The sequence below is a fragment of the Nicotiana tomentosiformis genome, chromosome 9 (genome assembly GCF_000390325.3).
Source record: "Nicotiana tomentosiformis chromosome 9, ASM39032v3, whole genome shotgun sequence".
NCBI lineage: Eukaryota > Viridiplantae > Streptophyta > Magnoliopsida > Solanales > Solanaceae > Nicotiana > Nicotiana tomentosiformis.
This window is the reverse complement of record NC_090820.1, coordinates 81,262,887-81,283,737: the sequence shown is the minus strand read 5'-3', so window position 1 is coordinate 81,283,737 and position 20,851 is coordinate 81,262,887. Positions and strand designations below refer to the sequence as shown.

The 20,851-nt window shown below is 41.0% G+C and overlaps 1 protein-coding gene across 1 annotated transcript; it reads left to right on the top strand.

Moving 5' to 3' along the window:
* Positions 1-13,967: 13,967 nt before the first annotated feature.
* LOC104117842 (uncharacterized) lies at positions 13,968-17,708 on the top strand. The gene is made up of 4 exons (XM_009628961.2): positions 13,968-14,575; positions 15,827-16,334; positions 16,727-17,480; positions 17,569-17,708. The coding sequence occupies exons 1-4, from the start codon at positions 13,968-13,970 to the stop codon at positions 17,706-17,708; spliced, it is 2,010 nt and encodes a 669-aa protein (XP_009627256.2).
* Positions 17,709-20,851: the final 3,143 nt, after the last annotated feature.

Here is a 20,851-nt window from a genome sequence, read left to right as displayed (position 1 = left end):
GCCTTCAAGATGAAACCAACAACTTGGCACCCGGGGCCGGAAAACCCTTCGATAATGGCACTGAGGCTCGAATCGAAGCAACCGAAATTCGAGCCGAAGTACCATTGGATGTCAATTCACAAATAGCTCTTGAGGCGCATCAGCGTTCCGAACCTGAAAGAAGCATTCAGGGCGGTACTCGATGGGTAGCCCGAGACACTCATAACGCGGGGAAAATCGGGGCCGGCTTGCATATGATCTTCGAGATGCTACAAGCCCAACAAGTAGTGATAGCTCAATTACAGAGCCAAACTCATATACAGAGCAGGCCGGATTCCGATCTGCTTCAAGAAATCACCCCCAGAACGGAGCCCCCCGTAGTAAAATCAAACGAGCAAGAATCGGGGACCGCTCCTGAAATTACTAAATTGCTCGAGGAACTCACAAAACGAGTCGAAGCCAATGACAAGAGAGTGGAAACATACAATGCTAGGGTCGATAAAATCCTGGGGGCTCCACCAATGATTAAAGGGCTTGATTCGAAAAACTTCATACAAAAGCCTTGTCCCTCGAGTGCGGCCCCAAAGCCAATCCCCAAGAAATTCCGTATGCCCAAAATTCCAAAATATAATGGTACGACCGATCCTAACGAACATGTCACCTCTTACACATGCGCCATTAAAGGTAACGAATTGGAGGGCGATGAGATCGAATCCGTGTTGTTGAAAAAATTCGGGGAGAACCTCTCGAAGGGAGCAATGATCTGGTATCACAATTTACCACCAAATTCCATCGATTCTTTTGCCATGTTAGCAGATTCGTTCGTAAAAGCACATGCTGGTGCCATAAAGGTTGCAACAAGGAAATCAGACCTCTTCAAAGTAAAGAAAAAGGGTAATGAAATGCTGAGGGAATTCGTATCCCGATTTCAAATGGAACGCATGGAATTGTCACTGGTCACAGACAATTAGGCCGTACAAGCTTTCACCCAAGGATTGAAGGAACTAAGTTCGACAACATCACATCGGCTGAAACAAAATTTGATCGAGTATCCAGCAATAACTTGGGCAGATATACACAACCGATATCAATCAAAAATTAGGGTCGAGGATGATCAGTTAGGAGCTCTATATGGACCCGCGCATCAGAACAGGACAACTACTAAAAGCCAAAGGGAGATCGACAGAGAACAAAGGTCGAACAGAGACCGATACCAACCGTACATCGCAGATCGGATGAACAACGGTTCGGCACGCAATACAGTTCGGAACAATCGAAGGATTGATCGAGGGCAAAATTCTCGAGGACTTATGAGCAAGAGCAGATTTGATAAATATTACGATCCTATAGAAGCACCTCGGTTATCAGAGTATAACTTCAGCGTTGATGCATCCGCCATCGTGTCGGCTATCGGACGCATCAAAGACACTAAATGGCCTCGACCCATGCAGACCGATCCTACCCAAAGGAATCACAATCAAATGTGCAAATATCATGGCACCCATGGCCACAGAACGGATGATTGTAGGCAATTAAGAGAGGAAGTAGCCCGTTTATTTAACAAAGGGCACCTTCGGGAATTTCTGATGATAGGGCGAAGAATCATTTTAAAAATAGGGATTTCGGCAAGCAAAATGAGCAAGAGGAACCACAACACGTGATTCACATGATCATCGATGGTGTCGATACCCTTCAGGGACCGGCGCTTAAACGCACTAAAACATCGATTGTGAGGAAAAAGCGATCTCGGACTCAAGATTACACACCCATAGGGACTTTGTCCTTCGACGATGAAGATGCAGAAGAAGTCATCCAACCTCATTACGATGCACTGGTAATATCTATACTCGTAAATAAAACTAAGATTAAGCGTGTGTTAATCGACCCACGTAGCTCGGCCAACATCATTAGATTGAAGGTCATGGAACAGCTCGGTCTGCAGGACCAGATCGTACCCGCGACTCTGGTTCTAAACGGATTCAATATGGCATGTGAAACCACCAAAGGCGAGATAATTCTAACGATAAACATGGCCAGAACCGTCCATGAAATAAATTTTCACGTGATCGAAGGCGATATGAGGTACAACGCCATTTTTAGAAGGCCATGGATCCACAACAAGAGAGCTGTGCCTTCGACCCTACACCAGGTCCTCAAATTTCCAACATCGAGGGGTGTCAAAACAGTGTACGGAGAACAACGGACGCAAAAGAAATGTTCGCCGTCGAGGAAGCGAAATAAATATCCCCGCCTTCTCCGATAAAGGGATCAGGCTCAGAAAGAGAACGAAAAGCCAAATAGCAATCACAGATGTCGGTTTTGACCCAGCCAATTAACCAGAAGATCGAAGAAGATAATGATCAAAGGATCTCTCGATCCTTCGTGATCCTCAATGATTCCGACGCCATCAAATCAACAATTGAGGAACTGGAGCAAATCATACTAATCGAACATTGGCCCGAACGAAAGGTATACCTGGGGACGGGGTTGAGCCCCGAACTCAGGAAAAAACTTGTTCGATTTCTTATCGATAACATTGATTGTTTTGCCTGGTCCTATTTAGATATAACAGGGATCCCACCGGACATAACGACACATCGGTTAAGCTTGGACCCTAGGTTCAGAGCGGTGAAGCAAAAAAGAATACCCCAGTCCGAGGAAAAGCTCACATTCGTAAAGGATGAGGTAAACAAACTTCTCAAGATAGGGTCCATTCGGGAGGTGAAATATCCCGAATGGTTAGCCAATGTAGTTGTAGTGCCTAAAAAAGGGAGCAAACTTAGAATGTGCGTGGACTATAAGGATTTGAACAAAGCATGCCCCAAAGATTCCTTTTCGCTGCCCAATATCGATCACATGATCGATGCCACGGCCGGCCATGAGATCCTCACTTTTCTCGATGCCTATTCTGGGCATAATAAAATCCAGATGAACCCGGAGGACCAGGAAAAGACTTTGTTTGTCACCAAATATGGAACATATTGCTATAATGTGATGCCCTTCGGACTAAAAAATGCAGGGGATACTTACCAACGCCTAGTAAATAAAATGTTCGAAGAACAAATAGGTAAATCAATGGAAGTTTATATTGATGACATGTTAGTCAAATCCCTGCGCACAAAGGACCATTTAACCCATTTGCAGGAAACATTTGAGATTTTGAGGAAATACAACATGAAGCTCAACCCCGAAAAATGTGCTTTCGGGGTCGTCTCGGGCAAGTTCCTCGGCTTCATGGTGTCAAATCGGGGAATCGAGATTAACCCCGAACAAAATCAAGGCCATCGAAGACATCGCCATCGTGGACAGTGTGAAAGCTGTACAAAAGCTGACTGGACGGATTGCAACCTTAGGCCGATTCATTTCGAGATCATCATATCGAAGTCACGAGTTTTTCTCTCTACTCAAAAAGAAGAACGATTTCGCTTGGACACCGGAATGCCAACAAGCATTAGAGGAACTAAAACGATATCTATCGAGCCCCCCACTTCTTCACACTCCAAAATCAGACGAAAAACTTTGCTTGTACTTGGCAGTATCGGAAGTCGCCGTAAGCAGTGTCCTAGTTCGAGAAGAGCAAGGTACGCAATTTCCTATTTATTATATAAGTCAGACCTTAGGAGAAGCAGAAACCAGGTATCCACACCTAGAAAAATTGGTGCTTGCACTGATAAGCACCTCTAGAAAGTTAAGACCGTACTTTCAATGTCACCCCATATGTGTATTAACCACCTACCCACTTCGTAATATTTTGCACAAGCCTGAACTATCAGGCCGATTGGCCAAATGGGCCGTCGAACTCAGTGGGTACGATATCGAATATAAACCCCGTACGGCCATCAAGTCTCAAATTTTAGCAGATTTCGTGGCCGATTTCACGCCAACCCTCATACCCGAAGTCGAAAAAGAACTCCTGTTAAAATCGAGTACATCATCGGGGGTATGGACCCTTTATACGGACGGAGCCTCGAACGTAAAAGGGTCTGGACTAGGCATAGTTTTGAAATCGCCCATGGATAACACTATTAGACAATCTATTAAAACTACCAGGTTGACTAACAACGAGGCCGAGTATAAAGCCATGATTGCAGGTCTCAAGCTAGCTAGAAACTTCGGAGCAGAAGTCATCAAAGCCAATTGTGACTCTTTGCTGGTGGTGAGTCAAGTAAACAAAACCTTCGAAGTCTGAGAAGGTAGAATGCAAAGGTATTTAGACAAACTGCTTGTCACTTTGCACCATTTCAAATAATGGACTATACAACATGTTCCACGAGAATGAAATAATGAGGCCGGTGTGCTTGCGAATTTGGGATCGTCGGTCGAGGTAGATGACCTGGGCTCGGGGACTGTCGTTCAACTTTCGGGATCGATAATCAAATACGGTCACGCCGAGATAAATTCTACAAGCTTAACCTGGGATTGGAGAAACAAGTATATTGAATACTTAAAGAGCGAAAAACTCCCATCGGACCCTAAAGATTCCAGGGCTCTACGGACTGGAGCATCTCGATTCACGTTGGCTTCCGATCGAACGCTATATCGAAGGGCATTCGATGGGCTATTGGCAGTATGCTTGGGCCTAGGAGATACCAATTACATCCTACGGGAAGTGCACGAGGGTACTTGTGGGAATCACTCCGGTGCCGATACATTAGTTCGAAAAATAACCAGAGCATGGTATTATTGGATCAATATGGACAAAGATGCAAAGGAATTTGTTCGAAAATGCGACAAATGTCAAAGGTTTGCGTTAATGATCCATCAACCCGGAGAACAACTTCACTCAGTCCTATCCCCATGGCCGTTCATGAAATGGGGAATGGATATCGTCGGCCCTCTGCCATTGACCCCAGGTAAAGCCAAATTCATTTTATTTATGATTGGCTATTTTTCTAAATGGGTTAAAGCGCATGCGTTCGAGAAAATAAGAGAGAAAGAAGTTATAGACTTTATTTGGGATCACATCGTATGCCTATTTAGGATACCCGCCGAAATAGTATGCTACAATGGGAAACAATTCGTTAGCAGTAAAGTAACAAAATTCTTCAAAGATCACAAAATAAGAAGGATACTATCAACGCCATACCATCCTAGTGGGAACGAACATGCCGAATCAACGAACAAAACTATCATTCAAAACCAAAAGAAGAGGTTGAACGACGCTAAAGGAAAATGGAGGGAAATCCTACCCGAAGTCCTTTGGGCATATCGGACGACATCGAAATCCAGTACGGGGGTGACCCCATTCTCCTTAGTATATGGGTCCGAAGCATTGATACCAATCGAAGTCGGTGAACCCAGTACCAGATTTTGATTCACGATGGAAGAATCAAATAACGAGGCTATGAATAACAGCCTCGAATTATCGGACGAAAGACGAGAAGCTGCTCTCGTCCAATTGGCCGCCCAAAAGTAGCAAATCGAAAGATATTATAATCGAAGAACCAAGCTCCGCCATTTCAAACCCGGGGACGTAGTGTTAAGAAAAGTCACCATCAATACCCGAAATACGAACGAAGGAAAACTAGGACCAATATGGGAAGGACCATATCAGGTGCTCGAGAATGTTGGAAAGGGATCGTACAGGCTCGGCATTATAACGGCAAACAGTTATCAAGCAGCTGGAATGTATCACATCTAAAATGTTACTACTGCTAAGGTACGACCTTTCCATATTCATTTACATTTCGAAACTGACCCCTACAGGAGTCCGAACAAGAGCTAAGATGGATCTTCCACTTGAAAGCACGCGTTGCACTCTTTTTCCCTTAGACCGGTTTTATCCTAAATGGTTTTTTTAGCAAGGTTTTTAATGAGGCAACCATTGATCGTGCTGGACTTACAACAATATCTGAGGCCTCTTTACAATCGACCTCGAATACTGGGGGGGGGCAGTAGGCCCTCAAATACATCGACTTCAGATGCAAGAAAGTCATTTCGCAACAATAGGGTTCCCATAGGAAAAATTGTAAGAGCCAAATGGTCAAAACGAACCACGCTTATGTAGGTTGGCCCGAACCCAGGCGCAAAACGTGAACGCATGTATAATGACTTGCAAAGAAAGTCCTCCACTCTTTACCAACGTCCAAGAAAATTCGCCTATTTTTGAGATTTATTGCACAATCAGAATCAAGACAAATTCGACGACTAATAAGCCTACGGGCTACTTTGATTTCGAGTTCGAGCAAGAACTCACTCGGCCATTACGCCTACGGGCTACATTACTTTGAGTTCGAAACATTCACTCGACTAATAAGCCTACGGGCTACTTTGATTTCGAGTTCGAGCAAGTACTCACTCGACCATTATGACTACGGGCTACATTACTTCGAGTTCGAAACATTCACTCGACTAATGAGCCTACGGGCTACTTTGATTTCGAGTTCGAGCAAACACTCACTCGACCATTACGCCTACGGGCTACATTACTTCGAGTTTGAAATATTCGCTCAACTATTAAGCCTACGGGCTACTTTGATTTCGAGTTCGAGCAAGCACTCACATGACCACTACGCCTACGGGCTACATTACTTCGAGTTTGAAGTATTCACTCGACTAATAAGCCTACGGACTACTTTGATTTTGAGTTTAAGCAAGCATTCACTCGACCATTACACCTATGGGCTACATTACTTCGAGTTTGAAACATTCACTAAACTAATAAGCCTACGGGCTACTTTGATTTCTAGTTCGAGCAAGCACTCACTTGACCATTACGCCTACTTGCTTGACTCTTCGAAGCTGAACATTGGCCAATAGTAATTTGGTCAGAATGGTTTCCTTTTCCGCAGCCAGGCGGTCGATAGTCTCTTTCCACCAATTACATTCGGATTTGATTTGATCGACTTCTTCCCGAGGTAACCTGATCTTTTCAATGTTTTGCTGCAGTTGAGACAACGAAGGGTTAACTTCCACAGTTGAGTCTGACCCATACTTTAACAGAACGAGGCTTACCTGCTTATCGAGTTCGGCCCCTTCCGCTTGGAGGTCCTTTATAGCCTCATCCTTTTGGCTGCAAAGAAGCCGCATGGCATCTCTCTCACCCAAGACCTTCTGAAGCTTGGCCTCACACTGACTAAGATCGACTCAAAACCTACTAATGGCCTGCACAGTAGAAAAAAAAACACAAGTCAAGTATGGAAAAGAACAAGGAAACCAAGTGTAGAAAAATCATTACCCGATTAATAAAACATTGGGCCTCCTCTAGCAGAAGAGAAGCGTCACCAATATCGGAAGCATCATCGACTCCAGTGAAGCAATCCCGAAAAGGGTCCCCTACAGTAGAGCCTCCGCCCATATCGGGGGTCTTCAATTCTCGAGCTTCCTTTAACGCCTCCTCGGAAAAAGTTCGAAGAGAAGGCGAATGACCCACTGTCATAACCCTGAGCAAATCACTCGAGGTGCTCCGATCGAGACTCGGGATTTCAGGACTGACCCCGACCGGTACAACCGCCATCAACTCAGGAGCTCTAGCAACCTCGATAGCTTTCGCAGATCGGATCACCAAAGCCGAGGCGTTATCTTCTTTTTCTTCTTCTTCTTCTTCTTCTTCTTCTTCTTCTTCTTCTTCTTATTCTTCTTATTCTCTCAGTTGTTGGACCGAGTTGATCGGAAAGGCAGTGGCCTTCCTCCTCACCCTCCAAGTTTTGATCCTGGTGTCCTCTGTCCGAGAGGCAGCTCTTCGCTTCTTATCTTTCCCCGATTTCGGGACCAGGGACTTGGCTTCTTCTTCACCGCTCGAAGGCCTTAAAGCGACATCCTTGGTTACACCTGCATGAAAGGAAATAAATAACAAATAGGACACAAAGAATACTTCGAAGGAAACAAGAAGCAAAACCTTATCATGGTTCTTGGCCTCCCATCTACCTTTAGCCAAATCACGACAAGTGCGTTCGGCATAAGAGGAAGTCGAGGCTAACTTCCGAACCCAGTCCTCGAGGTCCGATACCGCTTGTGGCATCCAAGGGGCAACTGAATATCGGAGAAAGACATCAGAAAAAATTGGGAAAAGACACGAAAATTAAACAAGAAACACTTACGGTCAAAATTCCATTCCTCGGGGAACGACATCTTCTCATCCAGACTAAGATCACGGGTCCTCACCCGAATATAACGACCCATCCAACCCCGATCCTTGTCTTCGTCGATGCTCGACATCAAAGCCTTCGATGCCCACCGGTGAAGTCTGATTAGTCCTCGAAAGATTTGAGGCAGATACAATCGTATGAAGTGATTCAGAGAAAAGTCCAATCCCCCGGCTTTGATAGAGAAGAAGCGAAGTAAGATCACTATACGCCATAAAGAGGGATGAATTTGACCGAGGGTGACCTGATATCTTTTGCAGAAATCAATGATCACCGGGTCGACGGGTCCCAATGTGTAGGGATAAGTGTAAACACTTAAAAACCCCTTCACAAGAGTGATGATGTTCTCTTTGGGATATGGGATCTGCAACACAACCTCGGGACCCCAGTTGCAGTCTTTTCTGACGGCCTCGAGATGACCTTCTATTATAGAGCACATGTACATCGACACGTGCTCGCATCGAACGTTTGAAGGATTCTCAACCTTAAAATCGATCTTCAGAGTGCACGGTTTGGGAACGTAGTCATAGGTGGATAGCTCCGCGGCGCTTTGTCACCGGACGGCTGTGAAGAAGAAGCTTTCTCCTTCTGAGGTATAGTTTTCGAAGTTTTGGCCATTGATATGAGATGAAGAAAGGCAAAGGAAAATGAAATATTGACTACACCAAAACTCTGGTATAGATGGATCTAGGGCAATGTAACAGTGGGAAAAGATAAGAGAATTTGGAAGAAGCAAAGGCGTAAAAGTGGTAAAAGTTAGATGGAAGGGTTATTTATAGGCTCGCATCACGCCGATTCAATATCAAAAATGGCCGACCATCATCTGACAAGCATTAAATACCTTGAAAGACTAAATCTATGGGACATCTATCACATGCGTCATAACCGGTCCCAGGTAAAAACGTCAGCTTGTTGTCCGATCGAACCGTCGAAGATCATGTCAATTCTCACCATATCCTTTATGAGAATCGAGGGGACTATCTGTATACGGTCAAAATAGATTTTGATATTCCTACATTCAATCGAGATCGAGTGGCAAGAAACCGAAGTAGTATTTTGGCAATAAGCTCCAAAGACGGTACAAACGAGCCTCAAGTCCGAAGGCTACTCGAGGAGTCGGCTCGATAATCTTATCGAGCCGGAGGCATTGCTTCGAGATCGGAAGTGCATCACGCCCACTCCGAAGGTCAAACTCAAGCCAAGTCTAAATGGCCGACCCAGTGACGGGTTCGATCCAGTATCAAACTCACAGACAAGGGCCGTTACAACTTCACCAAGCGAGAGAATCTTGAAAAGAATCGAGGAAGAGACAAATCATCATGGGTTCTCTACTATATATTTTATTTAATTATTTTTATTATAAATAATGTAATGATCCTCTATTATAAAAGGGGGGATCCTTGTAAACACTATAGACATTGGATAGATTGAAAAACAACAGACCATTTCTTACAGCACAAAGATTTCCCTTGTGCGTGACTTACTTCGTCCTATCCATTTTTTCTGTTCATCATTCTCATTTTTATAGTCAAAATACCCGTATTGTTATTTTTGTATCAAAGAATTTTATGTATCCTTAGAACCATATATAAATTTAGCATTATCCGATTTCTCGGGTAAACAAAAATAACAAACAAAGATGATGACAAACAGGGAACAACGAAGAACAACTTTAGGATTCACTTAGTGCTTAAACTCGGCCAAACCAACAAGAAGGATAAAATATGCAACATGTGCGTGTTTCTTAAGGCAGCAACAACAACAACAATAATATATCCAGTGTATTCCTACAAGTGCGTGTTTAACCTTAAGTATGGAAATAGATCTTATGGATAGAATAACCAAACTTTTGATTAAAGGAGAAAATAAGTTGGTCAACCCCACTTCTTAGTATTTTACTTTATAAAGTCTTAGCATGACTTACAGAAGAAAATAATACTTTAGATTAAAGGAGAAAATAAGTGGGCCAACCCCACTTCTTAGTGTTCTTACTTTATAAAGTCTTAGTATGACTTACGGAAGAAAAAATACGTTTTAGATAAAGGAGAAAATAAGTGGGCCAGCCCCACTTTTTAGTGTTTCCCTACTTTGCAGAACCTTAGAATGGCTCAAGGGAAAGTTGTTTTAAAACCTCTTTAGCTCTAGAATCAAATTAAGAAAAAGAAGCAGCGGAAGAATAATTGTTTGATCTGTTGCTTGGGTCATTATTATTTGAGGAGTTTGAGGTTACATAATTGGTGTGAGCAGAGAACTAGAAAGCTTGAAAATTTCCTTGAGCAATTCAACCAATAATAAGGTATGTAGATATATAATCTTATCCCTGTGGTATGCCTTGGATTACATTAGGATTGATGTGGATATCAAATTCTTTAGAATGATGACAAGCAGTAGTTTGAAAGCAATTTGATAGATTCTAAACCCATTTGAGTTGTTGCCAAGTTTTTTTTAAAGATTGGGAACATGATTAGAAATATTAAAATAATGGAAAAATTATTTTCATCTAGTAATGGATAAAGCTTTAAGGGTAAAGTGAGGATTAGATTTGAACGTTGCTAGAGTATTTGGATTATTATTAGGGTCATAGGTTTTGGATGGTGTTATTTAAATATGGACATGTAATATTTTTTATACTAAAATATTTTTCTTCCTTTCCATATACCAAGGGGTCAAGGATATTGCAGTAGTAAGTTTGATAGAGAAATACATTTGTTTTTCACATTAAGTGTCGATTATATTGAGTAATCCATGATTTAGAAATTAGTTCAATTGGTGGTGAATTGAACTTGTTGAGTATGTCCTAATGATCCTAGCCAAAATATTTGTATATCGTGAGTTGATGAACTCCCAGGAGGTTTGCAAGGACGAATTGAAGCTAAGACTTGAGGTGAGTTGAGGTTTACTTTCCTAGTAGGAAATTTCATTTTAACTCTTATGCTCCATATATTAGATAAAGCTAAGTTATGTCTTCTCGTGATCCAATACTCAGTTCACTAATTCTTATTTAGTACGACATTAAATGTGACATAAATACATGCTTATATGTATTACTAATTGTTATGTGCCTTTATTTGTGATATTCACATTCAGTAGGCAGAAGTGGCCAACCTCCCCTAGCATGAGTGACATGATGTCAGGGTTACCTACCCCACACTCGCAAGTGCCAACTGTTTGTTGGGGAGATAGGCCGACACTCCCCCGTACGTATTCCTAGATACTCACATACGCAAGGCCATTATGCCTAGCAAATAACTTTGCAAAGTTACGTCTTAATATATATATAACTCAGTTTCTATTTCAGATATCAGTTATGGGCTCAATTTCTACGTTAAGTTTCAGTTTCAGCTTACAATTTAGCCTACAGTTTCAGTTTTCAGCTTATTATTTGGTTGTAAAATTTTATATGATTTATATGATTTTCCATATATCCCTTTTCTTTCTTATATTTTCCAGAAAGTATCGCTCCGCCTTTTTAGGAGGTAGCCTATGAGACTTACTGGGTATCCTTTGGTGGTACTTAACCCGTTTGGGCCTGCTACGTCGTGTGGCAGGTATCGAGGACGCAGGTAACGGGGCATGTGGCTAGAGGAGATATTCTAGATTCAGTTTACAGACTCTGTTGATTCACCCTAGCGGTAACAAACCATTTTCAGACTATTATTTATATCTTTTTTTTACGTTTATTTTATTTCTAGGGAAGCACCCGTAGGCTATGTATTTTAATTTTGTTTTGTAGATTCTAGAGGCTCATGACTTGTTAGTGGGTCAGTATTAAGATAGTTTGGGATTTATCCTTTATTATTATTTTTATCAGTTAATTTAAGAAATGCAACTTGATTAGAATTAATATTTAAGCACGCTGGATTCTTTGCTATTGAACTTGAAGTTTGATATAAATAGTACAGGGTTCATTCAACGAGTGGCAAGGGTTGAGTGCCAATCACGTCCCATTCCAGTTTGGGGGCGTGTTGGTATTAGAGAAGCTAGGTTCGAGAAGTCCTAGGGAGTCATGAGCCGTGTCTAGTAGAGTCTTATTTATGGGTGTGCTGTGCACCATACTTATATCTAGGAGGCTGCAGGACATGTTAGGAGAATTTCTTTTCTTTTAATCTTACTTCGTGCGTTAGATGTAAATAACTCAGAATTCTAACACCTATTTATCTCTCGTTTCAGCACAAACAAGATGGTTAGAATAAGATCAACTTCATCCTTTGCTGCTAACAATGTTGAGATACCAGCTGCTAATCATCAAGAAGCAGCACTAGAGGTGCAAGCCGCACCAATAGCACCATTTGCAGTTAGAGGACGTGGCAGAGGTAGAGGTAGATGTCAAAATGCTAGGGATAGCGGTGGAAATGCCAGAGGTAATCATGCTCGTGGTAGGGCCACTAGACATGCACAAGCTCCACCTCAACAGGATAATCGAATTGACAGAATTTTTGACTTTTTGGAGTCCCTAGCCCCTCCGGCTGGTGGTCGGGCTGCACGTGTTCATGATCCTCCTCAAGATCCTCATGATTCAGATGAAGAGGTTATAGGAGAAGATTTTCAAGCTCCATTCGAGGTACCATCACCAGTTGTCCATGCAAATATTTCCCAGACAGTGCAGTTACCAACAGGAAATATTGATCCACTTGCCTTTCTGAGATTAAACCATCCTACTTATAATGGTACCGATAAACCAAATGAACAAATGTTATTTTTGGAAGAGATAAAGGAAATGTTTGTTTCTTTGGGTTGTCTTGTAACACAAGCCACAAAGTTGATTGGGTTCCGATTGAAGGGTGCAACAGGACAATGGTGGAGAGGTTACAATAAGGCCAGAGATTCTACATTACCGCCACTTGGCCCCAGATCAAAGAAGCTTTAAGAGCCAAGTTTTTTCCTAGCAGTCAGATGGATGAGCTCCGACGTTAGTTCGAACATCTTAAACAGAGTACCATGTCAGTGACTGAATATAAGATGGAATTTACAAAATTGGTAGAGTATGCACCTAATTTGATACCGATAGAGAGAGAAAAAGTGAGAAGGTTCATTAAAGGCTTGAATTCACATATGGTAAAAGATATATCTTCACATCAGGATGACAAGACCTATATTCAGGTTGTCAATATCACTACGCGTAAGGAGGCTTTTGATAAAATCGCTAGGGAAGATTGAGATAACAACAAGAAGGCTAGAACAACAGGTATTTATAGTGGATTTGCAGTTGGGGGTAAGAACATGAATCATTCATATCACATTCAATCAACGACTCACTCATCTCCTTATCCAGATCCACTCAGACATGACCATCAGAGTAAGGGTCAGGCCCCTCAGGGGCAAAGCTCAACTAGTCAGGGCTAACCTCGGTTCTCCTATCCTATATGTCCTTCATGCAGCAAAAGACATCCATAGAAATGCCTTTTGGGTCAGAAAGGTTGTTTCCACTGCCATGATCTGGTTCATAGTAAGAGAGACTGTCCACTGCTTGGACAAGCTCCGGGAAAAACTCCAATCAGACAGGCAACATCCATGGGTAATTCTATAGTTGCACCTCATCCAGTTCGGGAATCTAATACTCAGACTAGGCGTGGTGCCAATAGAAGTGGAGCTCAGGGAGGAGGCGGACCAACCAGATTCTATGCAGTTCTAGACAGGAAGAATACTGAGGCGTCTAACAGAGTTATAACAAGTATTCTCTCGATTTGTGGTCGCCTTGCTTATGTATTAGTTGATCCTGGTTCAACTTTCTCCTATGTGTCTCCTTATTCTTGTGTCGAGTTTGGAAAAGCACCAGAAAAATTAGGGATTCTGTTTGAGGTTTCCATACCTATAGGGGAATCTGTTAAAGTTTAGTATATATTCAGAAACTGCATCATCATAGTTCAGGGCCGAGAAACATTAGTCAATTTGAACTTGTTAGAAATGGTAGACTTTGACATCATAGCTGGTATGGACTGGTTATCTTCTTGTCATGCTACAATTGATTGCCACGCGAAGATGGTTAAATTCTCATTTATTGAGGAAGATTCAATTATAATTAGAGGTGAAGTGGGTACGCTTGTGGGTAAGCTTATTTCTTACCTTAAGGCTAGAAAACTAGTGAGCAGCGGGAGTTTGGCGTATCTAGCACATGTGCGGGATATGAAAGTTAGCTCCCCAGTGCTTGAATCACTACCGATTGTGAAAGTGTTTTCAGACATGTTCCTGGATGATCTCCCAGTGATACTACCAAATAGGGAGATTGAGTTTGGCATAGACGCATTGCCAGGAACTCAACCAATCTCGATTCCTCCTTACAGAATAGCTCAATCTGAGCTAAATGAACTCAAGAAGCAGTTACAAGACCTTTTAGATAAGGGTTTTACTCGACCTAGTGTTTCACCCTGTGGTTCTCCAGTGTTTTTCGTGAAGAAAAAAGATGGTTACCTATGGATGTGTATAGATTACCGCCAACTGAATAAGGTTACTATCAAAAATAAATATCCACTCCCCAGGATAGATGACTTATTTGATCAGTTACAGGGTGCCAGGTATTTCTCAAACATATATCTGAGATTGGGATACCATCAGTTAAAAATCAGAGAAGCAGACATCCCAAAAATAACTTTCAGGACTCGGTACGGTCACTATGAATTTTTAGTGATATCCTTTGGGTTGCCAATGCACGAGCAGCTTTTATGGACTTAATGAACAGAGTCTTCAAGCCTTTCTTGGATACCTTTGTCATAGTATTTATCGATGATATTTTTGTATATTCCCGTAGCCATAAGGAGCATGAGAATCACTTGAGAACAGTTCTTCAAATACTCAAGGACCATCAGCTTTATGCCAAATTTTTCAAATGTGAATTTTGTCTCGATAAAGTTACATTTTTGGGACACGTGGTCTCGAAAGAAGGCATTAGAGTAGAGCCACAGAAAATAGAAGTAGTTAAGAGTTGGCCTAGGCCAACGACCCCTATAGAGATTCGTAGCTTTCTAGGGTTGGCAGGTTACTACCGCTATTTTGTAGAAGGGTTCTCTTCAGTAGCTTCCCCATTGACAAAGTTAACTCAGAAAAATGTGAAGTTCTAATGGTCTAAAGCTTGTGAGAAAAGTTTTTAAGAACTCAAGAACAGGTTGACTACAGCCCCAATCCTGACTTTACCTACCTCTATAGGTAAATTTGTGATCTATTGTGATGCTTCCAAAGTAGGATTATGATGTGTTCTTATGCAGAATGACAAGGTAATTGCTTATGCTTCTAGGTAGGAGTGTCAAACAGGAGGGTCGGATCGGATATGATTCGGGTCGAAAACAAAAAATGAAAAAATGGATAAATTATACGGCCCGACCCATATTTAATACAGATAAAAATGGGTTAACCGGCGGATAATATGATCACTTTTGGGAGAATTCTTAGTATCCCTAACTTGAGGAACCCCAATTTGATGCTTTACAAATGTAAAGGTTAGACCCATTGGTTATCAATTTTCTAAATGGATAATATGGTTCTTATCCATATTTGACTCGTTTTTTAAAAGTTCATTATCCAACACATTTTTTAGTGAATAATATGGGTGGTTAACTGTTTTCTTTTAACCATTTTGCCACCCCTACTTCTAGGCAGTTAAAGAATCATGAGAGAAATTATCCTACCCACGATCTTGAGCTAGCCGCAGTTATTTTTGGTCTAAAAATATGGCGTCACTACCTTTTTGGAGAGCAATGTGACATTTATACAGATCACAAAATTTTGTAGTATATATTCAAGTAGAAAGAGTTGAATCTGAGACAATGCAGATGGTTGGAGTTTCTTAAAGATTATGATTGTAATATCCTTTACCATCCCGGCAAAGTGAATGTGGTTGCTGATTCTCTGAGTAGAAGATCCATGGGGAGTTTGACCAGGTTGTGTGTGGTCGAACGTCCAATAGTTAAGGAAGCCCAACAAATAGCTAGCCAAGGGGTTTGTCTCGATGAGGAGTATGATGGAAGGTTGATAGAAAGTATGGGTGCTAAGTCTACTTTAGTAGAGCAAGTTAAATCCAAACAATTTGATGACCCTAGCTTAATTAAGCTCAATGAAGGTGTCCTCAGTGGAAAGATTATGAATTTTACACTTGAGGAGAATGGTGTGAAGAGAGTTGATGGCCGCTTAAGCATGCCTAGTGTAGAAGATCTTCGAAGGGCAATTATGGTAGAAGCTCATAGCTCCAGATATTCAATACATCCAGGTTCTACCAAAATGTATCATCATTTGAAGGATGTTTATTGGTGGAATAATATGAAGCGAGATATTGCAGATTTTGTATCACGGTGCCTTATCTGTCAGTAAGTAAAAGCTGAACACCATAGGCCAGGTGGCTTAGCTCAAGTCATTGAAATATAAGAATGGAAATGGGAGAGAAGAAATATGGATTTTTGGTGGGCTTGCCGTGAACTTTTAAGAAACATGATTCCATTTGGGTCATAGTAGACTGACACACTAAGTCATCTCACTTTTTTCCAGTCAAAACAACCTATACGGCACCCCAGTATGCAACATTATAAAAGAGATTGTTCGGTTGCATGGTTCTCCCATGTCTATTATTTTTTTACAGGGGTGCACAGTTTACTGCCTAGTTCTGGCGGAGTTTTCAGGAAGGTCTCGGTACCCGAGTTAATCTAAGTATAACTTTTCACCCTCAAATTGACGGACAGGCTGAGGGGACAATTCAGACCTTGGAAGATATGTTACGAGCATGTGTTCTTGATTTTAAAGGAAACTGGGATGAGCATCTACCTTTGATTGAGTTCGCATATAATAATAGTTATCAAGCGAGCATTCAGATGGCCCCATTCGAGGCCATATATGGGAGGCGATGTTGTTCGCCTACAGGGTGGTTTGAATTAGGTGAAACGAAGCTTATTGGGCCAAACATAGTACATGATGCCTTGAAAAAGGTGAAACTTATTCAGGAACGACTTAAAACAGCTCAAAGCCGACAAAAGTCATACTCAGATATAAGACGCCGCGATCTTGAGTTCAAAGAGGGTGACTATGTATTTTTAAAGGTGTCTCCAATGAAGGGTATCATGAGGTTTGGTAGAAAAGGGAAGCTTAGCCCAAGATATATAGGGCCTTATCCAATTCTTAAAAGGATTGGGCTTGTAGCATATCGACTAGCTTTACCGTCAGAGTTATCTTCTGTGCATCAAGTTTTTCATATGTCCATAATGAAACAGTACTTTCACGACCCAAGTCATGTACTTGATAGACAGGAGGTAGAGATTGATGATACTCTGACATATGAGGAGGTCCCTGTAGCTATAATAGACAGGCAAGTACGTAGACTTCGAACCAAAGACAATGCTTTGGTGAAAGTAATATGGAGAAACCACTCAGACGAGGAAGCTACGAGGGAGCCCGAGGAAGCCATAAAGAAAAAATATCCTTATTTGTTTGAGATTTCAGGTACATAAATCATTTTCAGCTTTACAATATTTAGATTGTCAAGTTATGTAATATTTGTACTTATAATGATGTAAAATGGCTTTGGCAGGTATATGGGTGTGCCTTAATATTGTATATTATTGGATTGAGTGGCAAGAGGTGCAAAGTGTTATTGTTATTCGGGTGTTGGACATGTTGAAAATTTATGGAAAGCTCCAGTTACAAGGGAGACTCTTCCGAAATTTTTAAAAATTTGGAAAGTTAATGAAAATTCCGAGTCCCTAAGGTTCTAAGAATACAAGATTCCAAAGAAAATATTTCAATCCCTAGGAATGACTACATTTCCACGTTCGAGGACGAACGATATTTAAAGGGGGAAAGAATATAATACCCCGTCATTTATTTTTTGGACTAATTTAACCTTAAGTATGGAAATAGATCTTATGGATAGAATAACCAAACTTTTGATTAAAGGAGGAAATAAGTGGGGCAACCCCACTTCTTAGTGTTTTTACTTTACAATGTCTTAGCATGACTTAAGGAAGAAAAAAATACATTAGATAAAGGAGAAAGTAAGTGCGGCAATCCCACTTCTTAGTGTTCTTACTTTACAAAGTCTTAGCATGACTTACGGAAGAAAAACAAAATTTTAGATAAAGGAGAAAATAAGTGGGTCAGCCCCACTTCTTAGTGTTTTCCTACTTTGCAGAACCTTAGAATGGCTCAAGGGAAAGTTGTTTTGAAACCTCTTTAGCTCTGGAATCAAATTAAGAAAAAGAAGTTGCGGAAGAATAATTGTTTGATCTGTTACCTGGGTCATTATTGTTTGAGGAGTTTGAGGTTACATAATTGGTGTGAGCAGAGAACTAGAAAGCTTGAAAATTTCGTTGTTCAATTCAACCAACAATCAGGTATGTGGATATATAATCTTATCCCTGTAATATACCTTGGATTACATTAGGATTGATATGGATATCAAATTCTTTAGAATGATGAAAAGAAGTAATTTGAAAGCAATTTTATAGATTCTAAACCCATTTGAGTTGCTGCCAAGTTTTTTAAAGATTGGGAACATGATTAGAAATATTAAAATAATGGAAAAATTATTTTCATCTAGTAATGGACAAAGCTTTAAGGGTAAAGTGAGGATCAGATTTGAACGTTGCTAGAGTATTTGGATTATTATTAGGGTCATAGGTTTTGGATGGTATTATTTAAGTATGGACATGTAATATTTTTGATACTAAAATATGTTTCTTCCTTTTCATATACCAAGTGGTCAAGGATATTGTAGTAGTAAGTTTGATAGAGAAATACATTTGTTTTTCACATTAAGTGTCGATTATATTGAGTAATCCATGATTTAAAAATTAGTTCAATTGGTGGTGAATTGAACTTGTTGAGTATGTCCTAATGATCCTAGAAAAAATATTTGTAGATCATGAGTTGTTGAACTCCCGGGAAGTTTGCAAGGACGAATTGAAGCTAAGACTTGAGGTGAGTTGAGGTTTACTTTCCTAGTAGGAAATTCAATTATAACTCTTGTGCTCCATATGTTAGATAAAGCTAAGTCATGTCTTCTCGTGATCCAATACTCAGTTCACTAATTCTTATTTAGTACGACATTATATGTGACATAAATACTTGCTTATATGTAATACTAATTATTATGTGCCTTTATTTGTGATATTCACATTCAGTAGGGAGAAGTGGCCAACCTCCCCCAGCATGAGTGCTATGATGTCAGGGTTACCTACCCCACGCTCGCAGGTGCCAATTGTTTGTTGGGGAAATAGGCCGACACTCTCCCGTACGTGTTCCCAGATGCTCACGTACGCAGGGCCATTATGCGTAACAATTAACTTTTCAAAGTTACGTCTTAAAATATATATATAACTCAGTTTCTATTTCAGATATCAGTTATGGGCTCAATTTCTACGTTAAGTTTCTGTTTTAGCTTACAGTTTAGCCTACAGTGTCAGTTTCCAGCTTATTACTTGGTTGTAAAATTTTATATGATTTATATATTTTTCCGTATATCCTTTTTCTTTCTTATATTTTTCCAGAAGGTCTCGCTCCGTCTTTTTAGGAGGTAGCCTATGCGACTTACCAGATATCCTTTGGTGGTACTTAGCCCGTTTGGGCCTGCTACGTCGTGTGGCAGGTATTTAGGATGCAGGTAACGAGGCATGTGGCTAGAGGAGATATTCTAGATTCAGTTTACAGACTCCGTTGATTCACCCCAGCGGTAGCGGACCGTTTTCAGACTATTATTTATATCTTTTTTTACGTAATGCTTTTTTATTTTCGGGGATGCCCCCGTAGGCTATGTATTTTAATTTTGTTTTCCATATTTTAGAGGCTCATGACTTGTTTGTGGGTCATTATTAAAATAGTTTGGGATTTATCTTTTATTATTATTTTTATCAGTCACCTTAAGAAATGCAACTTGATTAGAATTAGTATTTAGGCACATTAGATTCTTTGCTATTGAACTTGAAGTTAGATACAAATAGTACATGGTTCACTCAACGAGTGGTTAGGGTTGAGTGCCAATCACGTCCCATCCCAGTTTGTGGGCGTGACACTATCACTCTATAGAACTTACCTTTATGTTTTGGTGTCACTTACTTATCACACAAAATACCGGAAGCGAGCCTCCATTTCATCTACCCGCCCCAATACGGTGTGTGATATCCTAATCAATTTCCCCATTCCCTTGTATAATAGACCCAAGGTACTTGAAACTTTCTCTCTTAGGAATGACTTGTGACTCAAGCGTCATGTTTTCGTCTTCTTCCTGAGTTGCGACACCAAACTTGCATTCCATGTATTCTGTTTTAGTCCTGCTCAACTTGAAACCTTTAGACTCCAAAGTCTGTATCCAAACCTCCAACCTCTCATTAACGCCATAACGCAACTCATCAATCAGTACAATGTCATCTACAAACAACATGCACCACAGAACGTCCCCTTGAATGTGACGCGTCAGCGCATCAATCGCCAAGGAAAACATAAATGGGTTGAGGGTTGACCCCTGGTGCAGCCTCATCACAATCGTGAAGTGTTTACAGTCCCCTACCACTATCCTCACCTGAGTCTTAGCACTGTCATACATATCCTGAATAGCCCTAATGTATGCAACAAGAATGCCTTTAGCCTCTAAACATCTCCACAGCACCTCCCTCGACACTTTATTATAAGCCTTCTCTAAGTCGATGAACACCATATGTAAATCCCTCTTCCTCTATCTATACTACTCCATAAACCTCCTAACAAGATGAATAGCTTCTATAGTCGAACTCCCCAGCATAAATCCAAATTGGTTCTCTGAAATAAACACATTCCTTCTTACCCTCAGCTCCACCGCCCTCTTCCAAACTTTCATAGTA